Below are 16,820 nucleotides of genomic sequence, written 5' to 3' on the forward strand. Positions count from 1 at the left end.
GAGCTTGTGGGCTGATAAATTGGCTGGTAGACAGGCAAACTGGCAGTCCACATGTGAGAGAACAGTTGGGTGGTCTGAGTAAGATTCTTAATTTGGGGTATAAGCAGTTCTTTTCCTTCTTTTTCCAGAGTCCTGACTTTGTTTTCATGCTAAGCAGCAAAGCTGGGGGCTGTGGCCTCAATCTCATCGGGGCTAACCGACTGGTCATGTTTGACCCTGACTGGAACCCAGCCAATGATGAACAAGCCATGGCCCGGGTCTGGCGTGATGGTCAAAAGAAGACCTGCTATATCTATCGCCTACTCTCTGTAAGGATGGTGGTAATGTTCAGAGTAGGGGTGGGTCATGGAATAAGACCTTCAGGATCACCTTGGGTGTTTCTCATTGCCTCTGTGTGGCCCCTCTGCCTGTAGTGGTGAGCAAGGTATGGGCTTAGCCTGGAGCCCTTCATTCTGCTCTCTCCCCTCTCTCTACCCTGTTGGTCAGATGCTTTTTACTGTGCTCTCTGGATGCCTGTAGATAATAAACTCCCCTATGGCCTCATCCTTTTCACAGGACACTTGCTTTCTCTTAAACCTGATTTCTTCTGTGCCGCTTGCCTTGTAGTCTTCTTACATTCCATCTTATGGGTCTAAGTGGTGGTACTGGCATTCTCCAGGTTCTCAGTGATCAATCAGACCATCCATCCTATAGTACCTCTTCTGAAGCTCATGTTGCCTTACTTAACTACCCTCTTTTCTTCCTTGCTACAGTTATCTACCTTCTACTGTTTGCCTAATTCATTAATAAGTTTGGACACCAGCTCAGTCTTCATTACTTCCGCAAATCTTCCTGGGTGACTTTAGGGGCCATGCAGTTTTCCAGCACTCTAGCCTTCATGTTTCCTTGACCTCTACATCTGTTTCAGTCTAATGTCCTTAGTTACTACCTGCCCCAGTTCCTCCCAATCAGGCTTGACTTCCCTTACTATTCAGCCTGATCCTCCCTGTGCATCCTTTCTGCCACTCTTCCCGTAATACCTAGTCTTGGATCATTACAGCTGTTTGCAGCTTCTGCACCAGATAAAACTTGCATTTTTAGATTGGCACTACCATAAGTTCACATTCTCCATTTTGAGCTGGGTTGTATCTCATTTCCTTCAACAGCCACTTCAAGTTTTTCCCTCAGGTTTCCTCCTAATCCTGTCTTTCCTTCTTTCTGCAGAGACTTTGTCTTCTACCTCACAGAGAAAATGCAGGCTACCAAACTTAAAATTCTCTCACCTACCTTCCTCTGTTCTATCCATCTCACATCTGCTTTTTTTTTCCATTCTCAAACGAGAATCATTCCCTTCCTTTCTACTTGGGACTTACCATTCCAGCTCTGCTCTAGACCCTTTCCCCACTCTTTCCTTTCTTAGTTGATCAGTTTCTCCTTTATTCCCCTGATGTCTATGAACATGGTCAAGTAGCTCTCACCTTAAAAATAAGTTTCTCAACCCTCTCTTCCATTGTAGTGACTACCTAGGGTTATTTTCCATCCATTCACTGTCAGATTTTCCCAAAGCCTATCATCTCATCTTGTCTCACCAGTTTTGCCACTGAACCTGCTTTCAGTGTACTGTTGACTTCCTAATTACTAAAACAAGAGACTCTTGATTTTTTTTCTTTGTGTGTCTGGGACTGTTTACTGGCTGCAGATCTTAAAATTCTATCACCTACTGTATATTTCTACTTTAATGTCTTGAGTATCCCTGTCTGAATTTTGTCACTTAATGACTGTTATCCACCCAACCCAAATATGAGTATCATCCTGTGGACCATTCTCTGCTTCCTAACCAGATTCCAATTATCACTGATTTTATTTTCTCAAAATGTCCTTTTTTTTTTTGAAAGGGCATGCATTTTATTTTTTAAAAATTAATTTAATTGGAGGCTAATTACTTTACAATATTGTGGTGGTTTTGCCATACACTGACATGAATCAATGTCAATTGATTCCATGGGTGTACATGTGTCCCACCACCCTGTCATTAATCTTCCTCACCATCCCATGCTAAAGTCACAGTCAATCTCCCACTTGGATTTTGCAGCAGCATCCTAATTCTTTACCTTTGGCCTTATCATAATCTGTTCTTCACAACTACTTCCAGAATGAGCCTTCCAAAAATTCTAGTTTTGCTTTGCACTTTCAGGACAAGGCCAAGCTCTTTAGCCTAGCATCCAAGTTTCTACAGTATGGGACTTTCTCAGTCCCAGCTCTTACCCTATTGCTACCATTCTCTAGACAGGACTCCAGTAGGCCAGGCTTATTGATTTTGTTCTTATGCCTGGAATGGCTTCTGTTCTTTCTTTGTAAACCATCTATTCATTTTTCAAGATTCAGCTTAAGGATGATCTTTACTTTCAAGCTCTTCAACATTATTTCATGCTACCATCCCTCCTGTGGGTCACTGGATATCCTATAGAATTCTGTCCTTGTACCAGTTAGTTTATATGTCTGTCTCTCCCCCCCCTCTAGTCTATGAGTTGAAGGATAGGGATCATATTGATTCTTCTTTGTATCTGGTGTTAGCACAGGGCCTGGCATATCATACCCAAATGATATTTATTTGAGTGCGTGAGACTTGGGCTTGGTGTGGAGGTCAGATAACGCTGCTGCAGATAAACCTCAGCTCATCCTAAAGAAATTTAGCCAGGCCCTGAAACTCTCCATCAGTACGGAAAATATCCTGGGTGGGCAGACATGTCCAAATTATATTCCTAAAAGATAGACTAGGAAAATGGGCTGAGCTGATCAGAGGTTATTGAGGCAAGACTCTTACTTCTCATTCATCTCCCCTTCTGTGCAGCTATAGTTTCAACCCCTGGGTTTTCCTGCCCCCTATGTATGGAGGTGACTTAGCCCTGGGCTCCACCCCTGCCCCCACCCCCCAGGCAGGAACCATTGAGGAGAAGATCTTTCAGCGTCAGAGCCATAAGAAAGCACTGAGCAGCTGTGTGGTGGATGAGGAGCAGGATGTGGAGCGACACTTCTCTCTCGGCGAATTGAAGGAGCTGTTTACCCTGGATGAGGCTAACCTCAGTGACACACATGACAGGTAGGTGGGGTGCCCCTGCTGGCCATTATCTCTCAACACCCTACACGGCATGGAGCTGGGACCCACAGTAACCACGGTTCTGTCCTCTGCCCCCAGGTTGCGCTGCCGCCGCTGTGTCAACAACCGCCAGGTCTGGCCACCCCCTGATGGTTCTGACTGCACCTCAGACCTGGCTCAGTGGAACCACAGCACTGATAAGCGGGGGCTCAAGGATGAGGTACTCCAGGCTGCTTGGGATGCTGCCTCCACTGCCATCACCTTTGTCTTCTACCAGCGTTCCCATGAGGAGCAGCGGGGACTCCACCTTTAACCAGCTGGCCTGGTGTGTAGCTGTTAGAGGAAAGAGATGGGGAAAGGGCACGCCCTGCCCAATAGGGCACTGTTGAATTTTGTTCTCTGAGAGAAAAATCAAGAAGGGCTACGTGATGTTTGCCCAAAATTTATTTTATAAGAAAACTTTTGGTTAAAAAAAAGAGAGGAATAAAGGTATGAAAGGGACTGAGGCCTGGAAGCAGCATGGTAAGCCCAGCAGAGAGGAGAGGCCTGGTAATGGGCACTCCTATCCTTCACTAAAGCCTGGGTACCTGCTTGAGAAAGGAAAGCAGGAACCCTGGGGCAGGGAAGGGGACGGGGGCTGTCCTCAGTGACTGATGACCACTGAAACCTCCTGGCCCAGGGTACTGGGTAAGAAACCCAAAGGCTCCAAACCCAGGTGTGGGAATGCCTTTGCTGGGCCCCATCAAGGCCTCCAGGACCTCAGTGCAAGGGAAAAAGGAAAAAAGAGAAAAAAGGTAGCAGAAAGAGAAAGACAGAATTGGTGGTTGGGAGTTCTGGGCAGCCCATGCCTCAGCCCCTACAAGCTGATGGTACCGAGCATGGGCCTGTGAGGCATGGGCCCATCACATGGTGCTGACGTAATCTGCGAAGGCTTGCGATGAGTCCCACGAGTCGCTGACCACATGGCAGGTGGCCCGGAGCCGCCGGATGGCTTCCCTAGCTGTGACTGCATCCTGGTCCAGCCAGTTCTGGAAGAGGCGCAGGTGACCAAAGGCCCCACGGCCCCAGCGTTCCAGCCGCTTGGCAAACTCCAGAAGCCCATCTGGCTTGATGCAGTTGGAACTGGTAGGGGTGAAGATCAGAAACTCAGCAATCAATCAATCCCTGGTCTGTGTCCCTGCAGCTTTATCCCTTGTCATTTCCCACCCCCACGGGTACCTGATATCCAGCTGACAGAGAGAGGAGGATGAATCTTCCGAGAAAACATCTGCCAGGGCCAGTAGGCCAGCATTCCCTGGGGAGATGGGGAGAAATGCTCATCACCTTCACCCCAGAATAGGAAACAAAGGTATCCCAACCCAATTCTGGCTGGAGAGAAGCCAGCCTCCTAAAGCCCCAGCACAACTGTATATCCCAACCCCTGTCTTCCCAGTGGAGAGGTCTGTGCCTTCACCCACTGAGTTTCTAGGTCAGAGGACTGGCTCCTTCCCCCTCTCCCTCCTCAGGGCCCTGTCCCCACCCAGGCGGTTCCCTGGCAGCCGGAGGCCCTTCAATGTGGAGTTGCCCTTCATAGCAGCAACCATCTCGGGCAGAAACTGGGCTGGGCGCTTCTCAAACAGACGGCAAAAGGAGAAGGTAATCTCTGTAAAGAAAAATTGGAACAAGTTCTGGTGGCAGCCTGAGAACTGGTGCTGTCCCACCTGCCCCCAGGGCCTTAAAAAGGGTTAGAAGCATTTTATAGAGTCCCAAGAGAAAATAATTTGTCCAAATCCTCAGCAAGGTTGCAGCTAAGTCAGGATTCAAGCCAGAGACTGAGCCTATGTGGAGACTCTAGGTGGACAGTTCTCCATTCACTCCCTTTTATGCAGGGGTGGACATTAGTGACAAGTCTCTGAGGGGGGCCTGATAGCACATCTGTCCCCTCCCACCACCACCATTTCTGTCAGCTAGTGGAAGGTAAGAATACTTTTAGGTGAGGTAATCTACAAGTGACTAATTTCCCATGTTTAGGATAGGAATGGTTAGACTGCGGACCATCTAGAAGGAAGGTGATGTAGGTTCTATAATTTTATAGTTATGAGGACGTAAGACTAAGAAAAGAACAGTGGCTTTTTGACTCGGTGAGACCGTGGCAGTTCTGCAGTGAGGACCAATGAGTCCCTGGGTTCTAGATGAAGAACTTACCTTGAAGAGTCAGATTCTGTAGCAAAAAGAGCACCTCACTCTGACAGTCAGCCAGATTCATGTCGTGGAAGCTCAGCCTCTTTAGGGTTAGGTTATACTCTGGATTGGGAGAAAGTTCATGGACCTTAGCTTTCCCAAAAAACAAAGTCCCCTTCTATTCTCTTCCCTTTATCATTCTAGCTGGATCATACCTTTGAGTGTCTGCAACACAAGCCCAAAATCTTGGGGAGAGGCAAAGGTGGCACTATCCAGGGACAGTTGCTGCAGAGAACCTGAGGCCTTCAGTACAGAGCAGAGCAGTGGGGCTGGCTGGGCTCCCCGTGGAAATCCCATCTCCAGCTGTTCCAGGCAGTTTTCTGGATATGGTAGGAAGAGAAGATTCCAAATGGTCATATCTACTTCACTCCCATTGCAGGTCTCATCCTGTCCTTAAGGGATTCACTGAAAAATATGCTTGTCCTTGAGTGCCTATATATGCTGGCAGGATGCTAATACACAGTTTAGTCCTTGCCCTTAACGGTGCTTTTAATCCAAGAAGACTACTCAGACAAAAGTATAAGAAAGAAGTATGGACAGTGGTGGGCTCAAGTGGCACCAGTGGTAGAGAACCTGCCTGCCAATACAGGAGACATAAAAGACATAGGTTTGATCCCAGGATTGGGAAGATCCCCTGGAGAAGGAGATGGCTACCTACTCAAATATTTTTCCCTGGAGAATCCCATGGACACAGGAGCTTGGTGGGCTGCAGTCCGTGGGAGTCACAAACAATCAGACATGACTGAACCAACTTAGCACATGCAGAATGGTGGGATATGAGACATGTAGGAACTAAGGGAACATACAGCATGGGGACTTACCAGTTTGGTTCTTGGTTCAGACCCCTTTATGGAACAGTGACTAGTGTTCCTCCTAGTGCTAGTGACTCCCTCCTAGGCTAGTGTTGGTCTGAGATCTATCCAACCCATGGTTATCTTTAAAATTCACTCAGTTGTGTCCCAAGTCTTTGTGACCCCATGGACTCTACAGTCGATAGAATTCTCCAGGCCAGAATACTGGAGTGGGTAGCCTTCCCTTCTCCAGGGGATCTTACCAACCCAGGGATCAAACCCAGGTCTCCCACATTGCAAGAGGATTCTTTACCACCTGAACCACCAGGTAAACCCATCTTTAAGATTAGCAGGCTCTAAAGGGAACAAATTCTAGATAAACCAGGAATGTGGTGGTTTAGAGACCTGGATTAGAAACCTTTGCCTGGCCCACACAAATACACCTGCACATTTGTGAGGAAATACACGCACACAATGCTTCACCTGGTATCTCCTCATCCCCAATTATGTTGCTAGGGGTCCCTGCATTCCCAGGCACAGCTGGGTTGTCCCTCTGGCTGGGGTGGTCCACACGGATAGAGAGGACCCGCAGCAGGGGCAGGGCTCGCACAATGGCACGTGTCAGCTCCAGGATGGGCAGTGGTGAGAACAGGTCACTGAGATGCAGGGCACGGAGGCGGCATCCAGCCTGGACTGACAGGGCCCGCAGGCTGTCCAGTAGACGGAAGATATTAGAACCCAGGCCTATGGCAGGAAAGACATTAGGTCAGTCGTGGGAGTTATATCAGGGATAACATTGAGAGACAACTTCAGATATTTTCTATTAAACTACCAAATCTGAGCTTTGGATCAGATTATTTTCAATGATTCTCAATTATTCATCCATTGTCTTGCTTTTTCCTCAGGTAACCAGCCGACTGGTGTCTACTCTACTGGGTCATACCCTCAAGCATCAGTCGGGCCAGAGTCACAAAACATGATAGAATGTGGGGCAGCATGTGGTTACTAGCTGAATGATGGACCTAGACAACAGCAGAGACCTCTGGACTTTTCCTGTAGGTCATGGGTAACATTTAAAACTAAGCTGGAGAATGACAGTGATCCAACAAGGAACACTTTAAAAGCGTCATTGGGTGGGAATGGGGCAGAAAACCATATCCCACAGAAGGGAGTAGTAGGATCCAGAAAGGTTAGGGTAATTAATGCCACAAAGCAAATAATCCTGTGGAAGCTACACACCTTTATCTCTGGACTGAGCAGGCTCCTGTTGATTCATTTAACTAAACCTTAACTAGCCTCTGGTAAATAGGTTTTTTGGTTTTTTTTTTTGTTTTTTGTTTTTTTTTTTGCTAGATAAGTCATGAGCAGCAGATCTTGTTCCTACCTGATAACAAAAGCATGGGATGAGAACTGGGGAAATAAGAGTACTGTGAAAATAAAAGGATGGCTACTTAACACCCAGGCTAGCTTACATCAGTAAAGACTTTCCAGGCAGGTCCTAAACATAAAAGAAGCTAAAAGGTGGAAGAAGAGTGACTGGCAGAGTAAATTTTGGATATATCAAGACCTGAAGGAGAAAGTAGCAGGTTCCAAGAACTGAAAAATTCTCAATTTGGCTGGTGTGTGAAGTATGAGGGAGGGAAGTATTCAACTATAGAGGTGAGCAGGGATAAGAACATGAATGACCCTGTAAGTAAAATTTAAAAGTAGGTGACAAGAAGCCACTGGATTTTTAGATGAATGAGTTACAGATTTGCACTTTGAAATTACTTTGATTGTGGCATAAACAACTATGGTGAGTATGGAGGAACTGCTGAAATGATGAATCCAGGTGAGAAGTAATGATAATCTGATTTAAGGATGTGGCGATAAGTGATTCTGACAGATTGTAAAGATATAACTTGTATCTTTAATATATGTGGAGTAAGAGATACATCTTTATGTGGAGTAAGAATCCAGGTTTCTTTTAGGCAACTGAATCATCTGTGATGTCACTGAGAACAGAAGGAAGAAGATGAATTCAGCTTGGGGAATGTGGTTTATAAATACTGTGATTCCTAGTTGTCAGATGGAAAAACTGGTCTGAGTTAAGATAGGTGCTAATGTCAAAATGGGGGTGTCTTCAGCATGGTTGGCCTTTGAAATCAAGGAAATGGACAAAATTGTCCAAGAAATGTGTCAAGTGGGAGAGCTTTGAGAAACTGAGTATTAGGGCAAATAATGTCCAGAAGGGAGAAAAAGTCAGAGGTAGTAGAAGTGAGACTATTACGTAAAGAAGAAAATGCAGAATAGTAGATGTCAAGAATTAATATGAGGACTAAAAAGTATATATTGGACTTAGCAACACAGATAACCTTAACCTGGGTCACCTCTAGGTCCACAATGCAGTAGAGGGAATGTAAGCAAGGCTGAAGTGGCTGTGAGTAGAAGAATGCACGGATAACTCTTAAGGTTGTCTATGAAGGGCAGGAGAGAATAGGACAGTAGTTCGTAAGTAGAATATATGGAGGAGGTATGGTGGTAGTTTTTGGTGGATACCTGATCCAGAGAAGAGAGGCAGCATTGAGTAGTTAGTGCTTTAAAAGCATGAGTTCTGGACCCAGGTTACCTGGGTTTGAATTCTAGGTCTATAATTTATCGACTTATCCTGGGCAAGTCACTTGGCTTCACAATTTTAAGGATTAAACCAGTTTTGAGAATATTTGAAGTATGCCAGGCACATAATAGGCAGTATATAAAAGTTCTTATTAAGGCATTTGAAAAACAAGCTTTCCTAGGGAGGTGAGTGTATGGATCCAGAGCAAAAGCAAATGAGTTAGCCTTAGATAGGACAGCCATCCCACTGATGAGAAGAGTGCAAATGTAGAAGTTTATAGGTTGGTTAACAAGTTGAAGGAGTTCATGTGTGATGGCTTCTATCTTTGTGAAGCAGGTGAGGTTTGCTAAGAAAGGAAAAGAGGAAAGGACTTGGCAGTAGTAGAGTAGGAATGCAGCTGACATTGCAAACAGGGTTCATATGAGGTGGATGACCAGGAATGTATATAGTACACCAATCTGCAATTGTGTGACTTTAGCAGCATTCAGCAACATAGGCAGATTCCTGGGTTTAGTCAGAACTGAAGTTTGGCTAGCTGGGCCCAACAAGGTAGGCAAGAACTGAGGACTATTAGGCAGGTTGCTGGTCTGATCTTTTTTAAAAAAACATGTCCCACACCTTTTTGTACAGCTCCTTTGATATGACAGGTAAGATACAACCTCAGCCCTCTCCTTAGGCCTATATACATTATACTCTCCCACCTGCCCTTGGTTAGCTGACCATATCTAAACTAGACTTCAGATTCTCACTGTTCCTCAGGAGCCCCTGCTTCCAACTAGATCAAACCATAGACCATATATCCATCTTCTGTAGCATGAGCCTGTCACTAAGTCTGTTCCCTGAAGTGGGTAGGGCCACATCTCCGGTTTCCTGATCATATCCCCTATCCGCCTGCACCCCCTGCCCCCCCACCGGCCCCCGACAGGGTTGGGCACAGCTGGTGCTCCTGGGAGACCAAATCAGCCCTCCAGGGCACTCACCATTATAGGAGAGTGTGAGGCTCTCCAGAGACACCCAGGAGCTCAGCAGGTGGCACAGTGTCAGAGCCGCCTCTGTGGAGAGTGGAACTGTGAAGAGCTCCAAGGTGGAAATGCTGCGGAATCGTTGGGAGGCTTCCAGTGCTGGAAGCCCCAGGCAGCTGGGATCTGATCCATCCAAAGCTCCACAAGCCACTTCTCCAATTTCCATCTCTTCCCCATCCTCTTTTTCACCCGCCACAATGAAAACAAAGTCATACAGGTCTTCAGATTCTGCGCCACACCCCTGACGGGTGCGAACACCCTTCTTCCCTGCAGCTCGCTTAAAACGCTTTAGGGGCTTAGGCTGTGGGGCTGAGCTGGCTGGAGCCCGTTTAGATGAGGATGTGGAAGAAGAGGAAGCAGAGGCAGAGGAAGTGGTGGCTGGAGCAGAAGGTGGGCGTTTCGTGCCAGGAGCCTCATGGGAGGTGGCTGGAGGGAGTGGCTCCCTCTTAGCGTCTGTGCCGCCTGCTGTCAGGCTCTCCTGTGTGCTCCGGCGTGTTACCCGAGTGGCAGGTGCAGCTCTTGCCGTCTGCTTGGCTTCACTCTTACGCCGGGAGGCCATCAGAGCTGCAGCACATCGCTCAGCAGCATCTCGGCGAGGCCGGCGGGAGCCCAGCAAAAGCGACCCTTCATCTCGGGATGGGGCCCGGCCTCGGGAGGCCTCTCCACAGAGGCGGCAGGGCAAACCACCAGGGCCTGGCTGCCAGAAGCCAGCACTCATGGTGAGGATAAGAATGAAAAGGGCTGACTCGGGCACAGGCCAGGAGTACAGTGACACCTGGCTGACAGCCCCATGGTGAATAAGCTGATGTAACAGCTGCCGAAGTGACTGCTGAGCAGCCACATCGGAGAACAGCAAGTGGCGGAACTTAAGGGTGTGCAGGGAACTGGCCAGGGTCTCCAGAACCCTGCGGTTAGGCTCGGCCACCAGCTCAGTTGCACCCTGCAGCATGTTGCAGATGGTGAGCTGCCGGACATGGCGGGAGCTATGCAGGAGAGGTGAGAAGCGCTGGTCACAAAGACGCCTGTCAGAAGACACATCAATGGTCCCACGTAGAACATGGGAAAAAAAGGCCTCCATAAACTTGGCTCGCCAACAGGTCACGCTCTGAAAAGCAGAGAACATTCCAGACAGCTGTGATACTAAGTGCTACCCATGGGATCCAGTTTCCTTCCTTCCAATAGCTAGCTATTTACTAAGCCAGGTAATGTTCTAAATAACATACAAGTTTGTTTAATCCTCACATCTTTGAGGTATATATTACTATTAGATCCAATTTACAGGTAAGAAAAACAAGGCACAAATGTTATTGCCTGTGGTTATATAATTAAGTGGTAGGATTAAGATTTGAAACTCAGGAGGGAATTCCTTGGCGGTCCAGTGGTTAGGACTCTGAGCTTTCACTGCCAATGGCCCAGGTTCAATCCCTGGTTGGGGAGTAAGAATTCCACAAGCTGTGTGGTGCAGCAAAAAACAAAACCTGAACCCAGGAAATTTGGTTCCAGAGACAGTTTTATCAAAATGTGTCTTGAGTGAAATACTTGTGTTATTTCACGTTTATTTTTAGAATCTGATCCTACCTTTTCATTCTTATCACTGCCACCTTTGTTCAGCCCCTTATTACCTAACATCTGGTACTTCATTAGCTTCCTGCTTGCTCTCCTTGTTTCCCTTCCCAAACTTTTGCACAAGTCCACTGGGTTTAATCTTTGTATTTAAAAACAACTCTGATTATACTGTTCTCCAATACCCCTATTGAAATCCCCACTGCCAAGGGGATCAGGGCAGCAGCACATTTGAAGTTCCTCAGCCTGGCAGGGAAAGCTGTCCACAATATGGCCTCTGCCTACCCCAGAAGCTGTACCTCCCACTTGCTCATGAAAGCTTTGCTTTGGCAAAACTGGTCACCTCATGGACCCAAACCTGCCTTTGTCCCTTCCTACATCTGCCAGAAATGCTCTCCACTGCCTGGTCAAACAGACTTCCTGAAAGGACCTATCAACATTTTGCTCTTTGAGGCTGTTCATTTTTCCGTAAGGTTGTAGATCTCACTGACTGGCCCCCCTTTCTACTCCACCTCCTACTTTTGGAACTCATACTCAACTATTCATGTCTTTAGACAATGGTAAATATGTCTTATGGTATTGTCACTCTGCCTGTGTACATCATGTCTCATCCCAACCAGATCAGAAATTCCTGGAGAGGAGGGACCAAGTCTTAGTTTTCTCCAAGGTAATATTTAGATGGATATGAGGCTACTCTTCACCAGGCTGCTGCTGCTGCTGCTAAGTCGCTTCAGTCGTGTCCGAGTCTGTGTGACCCCATAGACGGCAGCCCATCAGGCTCCACCGTCTCTGGGATTCTTCAGGCAAGAACACGAGTGGGTTGCCATTTCCTTCTCCAATGCATGAAAGTGAAAAGTAAAAGTGAAGTTGCTCAGTTGTGTCTGACTCTCAGTGACCCCATGGACCGCAGCCTACCAGGCTCCTCCGTCCATGGGATTTTCCAGGCAAGAGTACTGGAGTGGGGTGCCACTGCCTTCTCTGATACATTTAGGAGAACTCTAAACACAAGTGATTTTTAATCTTTAGAATACATGAAATTTACTGTGGACTTTTTCTCCAAAATTCATATGCCATGTACCCAGACTTGCATCTTTATTTTCAAATCTCCCCCCAGATGATTCTGATGTATATATCGGAGATTAGGAACTACTGCTACTTACCTCAAAAGGACCTGCCTACCTCAAAAGGCAAATACTTCTCTAAATCCCCATTCTTTCCTAAGGTGCAGGGAAAGTCTGATGACTGAAAAGTGCCAGCTCTGCCACATATTCAACCTCTTCATTTGTAAAATGTGGATAATATCACTTCCAGAGGTTTGTTGTAAAGATCAAATGAGTGTAAGTGTAAATTCAAGCACTTTATAAACTGTAAAATACAAAATGTAACTTTACTGTTAATGATAATTACCCTACATGGGAAATGGACTTAATGGAGGTAAAGCCTGTTAAGCAGGGTGCTTATTTAGCCTGAAGCAAAGGTAGGGGCCTGAGGTTCCTCAAATCTAAAAATAAGACACTCCTTTTGGCTTCTACCCTACTTCCATGCATTCCTCCTACCAGATTGACCCTCAAAAGAGGTTCTTGTCAGGAGGTAGGCTCCTATTCTCAGGCAAAAGTGTCACTCCCTTTGCTGGAGCTGTTCCCTGAGAGTGCTGTAATAATCACGAATGTCTTCATGTTTGAGCTAACTGGATGGCAGCAATAAAAAGACCCCTCCAGCAGCAGTGTGGGGCATGAGGGGAGCAGGAAAAAATACCTGGCGACCAAATCAATACTTAGCCTTAATGGAAGTAAAGAAGGTATTCCTGAATCCTTCAATCCATCCTCACTCAACACATTTTTCACATATTTGCTGGCCTACACAATCTTGAAAGATACTTGCAGGTAACCCTAGAAAGGCTTTAACTTCACAAGTGAAGTAGATGGTTACTATGAAATCTGGGGCTAAAATAATGGACAAGTGTGAAAATCAAGGTGTAAGTTTCCAACTACAGGCATGTAGAAGATGAACTTTAGATTACTACGTGGGTTTTTCAGACATTTTATTGGTTCATGAAGACAATGGGAGAGAATACTTGAAATTGGAACACCTCAGACCTGTGATAACCAGTGAAAGCAACATGACATAGTGATTAAGAGCATGTGCTCTAGGGCCAGGCTGCCACAATTGGATAGGTCTGCCATTCACAAACTGAAACTTTTAGGCAAATCACTTTTCCTCTTTCTGTGTGTTTCATCATACATAAACAGGAAGATAACTATACCTACATGACAGAATTATGAAAATCAAATGTGTAAAAAAATTAGCTGACAACTATCAATGGGTCCTTTTTGATGAATTAAAGCATAAATAGATAGCAACTTACTGTCACTTTATTCCATCACCACCTTGTACAAGATTCTATGCTAAAATTTCAAAGCTGAAAAATAACCTGAGACACCTAAGTAGTCCAAGCTACTCATTTTGTGGACTTGTACACTATAGTTCAGACAATGCAAAGTAATTTGAATATTTTCTTTTGGGAAATGACAAACCATCAAAAAGGTGAAGTGGCATTTGCTTGCCAACACAACTAATCCTTGGCCCATCCACAATGGGCTGGTAGCTCAGGTACTGGTCAGGAAAAAATGTGTGTACAAACCAGGGAGAGCTAAATATTTTCTTATACTAAACTTTTAGAGCCATACTCAAACTATATATTGTCCATTGTTTTTCTGATAACAGGGATACTTTATGGAAGCAAATAAAAAATCATGTGTAAACTTTTTGGAGTGTATATGTGATAAGCCATAGGTATTTGTGTTTATAACACTGAGACAATTCTGAACAGTTTCAAATTCTGGGGTTTTTTTTTAAAAAAAGATTATACCACCACATCATTAAACATTTTTACCACTATGTATTTAACTATTTCTAGAATGACTAATAATTTTGAAAATATGGATGTACTATGTTTAATAATTTTTATATTATTGAATACTTAAATTGTTTATAACTTTGCTATAATGAACATCTGGAAATAAATCTTCATGAGTATCTCAGTTTTTATATACCATAAAATATAATTTTAGTTGAAGAATTTGAGCATTTTTTAAGACTCTTGACAGTTATCATCAGATTACCCACCAAGAAAGTTGTAGCATTTCTGCTCCTGCCAACAACATATTAAAATGCAAGTTCTGTCCACCCCTGGAATTATCTCTTATAAAGAGGTAGAATTTTACTTTCCCATTTTTTATTATTAATGAAATTGAACATTTTTGTATACTTTGTGACTTATGCAAATCTTTATTTTACTGTTTGCCTTTATCTTATTCTCTGTACCCTTTTATTTTGCAAATATTGGTGCAAACATTCATAATTTCCTAATTTATGCACCTTTTAAATTGTGTTTGGGCTTCCCTGGTGGCTCAGACCAATAAAGAATCTGCCTGCAAAGACCTGGGTTCCATCCCCCTGGGTTGGGAAGATGCTCTGGAGAAGGAAATGGCAACCCAGTCCGGTATTCTTGGCCTGGAGAATCTTTCGCTAACTTGTGTTTATAGCGTTGGCATTTTATGTGGCCAAATGTGTCTATATATTTTGTTGTTGTTGTTCTACCCATTTACTAGCACTATACCCTGAGACTAGATAACCAGTCACCTTTATTTTTAAAACTTGTTTTGTGCTTTTACTTTCTACAAAATAATCTTTAATATAAATTTATTTATTATAATTGGAGGCTAGTTTACAATATTGTATTGGTTTTGCATATAGAAATTGAGTATACTGTAAAGTGAAGCTCTTTTTTTTTATTTTAAATTTATCTTTTAATTGAAGGACAGTTGCTTTACGGAATTGTGTTGGTTTTTCCCAAACAAGACTCTTAACTATTTTTTCCAGATGGTTAACCAATTACTAGAGAACCATTTATTGAATAATCCTTTATTTCCTCATTACTTTGTTTCCAGAATATCTATTTTAGAAACAGATCTCTTAATATACACATGTACTACACAGTTTGAAATATTGCTTTATAATAGGGCTATGTCTATCTTGTGCACCACTGTATACTTAGAACCTAGCATAGTGCTTGGAACTGTACAGTAACTCAGTAACTTTTTGATTATGAATGAAGTGAAGGTTACTGTTACACAAAAGTGGGAAGTGGAAGAAGACACTCTCTGAAATGGATATGTTCCAAGTTAAGACCTTTGTGTAGCTGACTGTGAGGCCATCAGGCCTGGGGCTTCCTAAATATTCTGAAATACTCTGAGACAAGGAAACAGCTAACAAACGGACATTTCTTTCCAGGAAGCTTGAGATAATGGAAAAATCTTTCTCGAAGAGAAAGATACTACAATCTCCATCACTTCCTAGTCAACCATACTACTTGGGAAACAGTGACAGAGTGAATCATGTTTCTTTAAAGATTGCAGAAAGCTATTTCCATTTTCTAACATTCTTGTGTCCACTTCTCTTCCTCTTAAGGCCTAAATCCTATACATAATGCCTGATAATTTCGTTGGCCCTCAGTCTGTGCTGAACGCCAGGGACTGCATCTAGATCTGGAAGTGGGAAGCTAAAGGATATGGAGCTGAATGTTACTGAACCTAGTGTATACTCACAAAATATATCTGCAGTTCCTGATAAGAACTTGTCTTGTCATCTGGCCTCATTCACCATGTAACACCCTATTCAAATGATTACTTCCTAGGAAAGACTTCTTGTTCTCTTTTCCTTCAACCTCCTTGCTACACTCAGTCATACGACTTGCCCTGCCATACATGATGTATTTGTTTGCAGATTTCCCCAGTAAACTGAAGTTTCTCAAGACTAGGGATTATGTCTGTACTTAAAATATTTAGTATAAAACATGGTATGTGGTAAGCTGTAGTAAATGTTTATTGAACTTAGTCTGCCCTGTCACCTGATTATGCAGCAGCAACAGAGATGAGAGCTCCGTTGAGTTATATCTGAACCAATGAATAATAGAATCTTAGGGCTAAGAGGAGTCCTAAAAGTCATCTTGTCCAACATCTCCAACAATGCTGAATTTCTTTTACAATACCCTTGTGTCAGGTGGTTATCTAGACTCTATAAACACTTAGTGATGGGAAGCTTATTACCTCTGGAATTAGCTTGTTTCATCACCAATAAGCTCACAGTTTAAAAATTCTACATTCAGCTTAGCAAAAATTTATCTTCCTTTAGCTTCCACCCAGAACAAACCTATTAATCCCTCTTTCAGATATTTTAAGACAGTTCATATTGCTCAAGTCTTCTCTTTTTCAGGAAAAACATCTCCAGTCTTCCAAATGTGACTCACAAGATGTGGCTTTGACTTCTTTCTCCATACTTCAGGGATAGCCTGACCACTGCAGAGTCAAGCAGGTCTATCATCCCCCATGTCCTGAGGTCTACATTATAGTTATATTAGTTCACACAGTTCAGGATACAGTCATTATATGAGTGGTTTCAGCACACTGTAGACTAAACCCCCTTAATGTTTTTTATACTAGCTGCTGCTAAGTCAGACCCCTCCACCCACTACCCTGAGGTCATGAAATTGG

General features: G+C 44.2%; 2 protein-coding genes across 14 annotated transcripts in view; one reads left to right on the forward strand and one right to left on the reverse strand.

Moving 5' to 3' along the window:
- The window catches only part of RAD54L (RAD54 like), a 39,082-nt gene extending 23,001 nt beyond the window's left edge, over nt 1–16,081 (forward strand). For 4 of the 5 annotated variants that reach the window (XM_004001932.6, XM_042247381.2, XM_060407584.1 and 1 more), the window contains 3 exons: nt 129–308; nt 2,916–3,079; nt 3,176–3,577. In XM_004001932.6, the coding sequence (XP_004001981.3) occupies nt 129–308; nt 2,916–3,079; nt 3,176–3,389 (558 nt within the window). In that variant the 3' untranslated portion in view covers nt 3,390–3,577. Of the gene's footprint in view, nt 1–128; nt 309–2,915; nt 3,080–3,175; nt 3,578–4,259 lie in introns of those variants that run through there. The other variant, XM_042247378.2, reaches the window with a different exon arrangement.
- LRRC41 (leucine rich repeat containing 41) overlaps nt 3,503–16,820 on the reverse strand; it is a 44,428-nt gene continuing 31,110 nt past the window's right edge. For all 9 annotated transcript variants that reach the window (XM_027969491.2, XM_042247347.1, XM_042247357.2 and 6 more), the window contains 7 exons: nt 9,664–10,810; nt 6,571–6,831; nt 5,452–5,616; nt 5,261–5,359; nt 4,596–4,718; nt 4,295–4,370; nt 3,503–4,198 (listed from right to left, as the gene is read on the reverse strand). In XM_027969491.2, the coding sequence (XP_027825292.1) occupies nt 3,979–4,198; nt 4,295–4,370; nt 4,596–4,718; nt 5,261–5,359; nt 5,452–5,616; nt 6,571–6,831; nt 9,664–10,810 (2,091 nt within the window). In that variant the 3' untranslated portion in view covers nt 3,503–3,978. The remainder of the gene's footprint in view (nt 4,199–4,294; nt 4,371–4,595; nt 4,719–5,260; nt 5,360–5,451; nt 5,617–6,570; nt 6,832–9,663; nt 10,811–16,820) is intronic.

This window comes from Ovis aries, chromosome 1, assembly GCF_016772045.2.
Source record: "Ovis aries strain OAR_USU_Benz2616 breed Rambouillet chromosome 1, ARS-UI_Ramb_v3.0, whole genome shotgun sequence".
In the NCBI taxonomy this organism is placed as follows: Eukaryota; Metazoa; Chordata; class Mammalia; order Artiodactyla; family Bovidae; genus Ovis; species Ovis aries.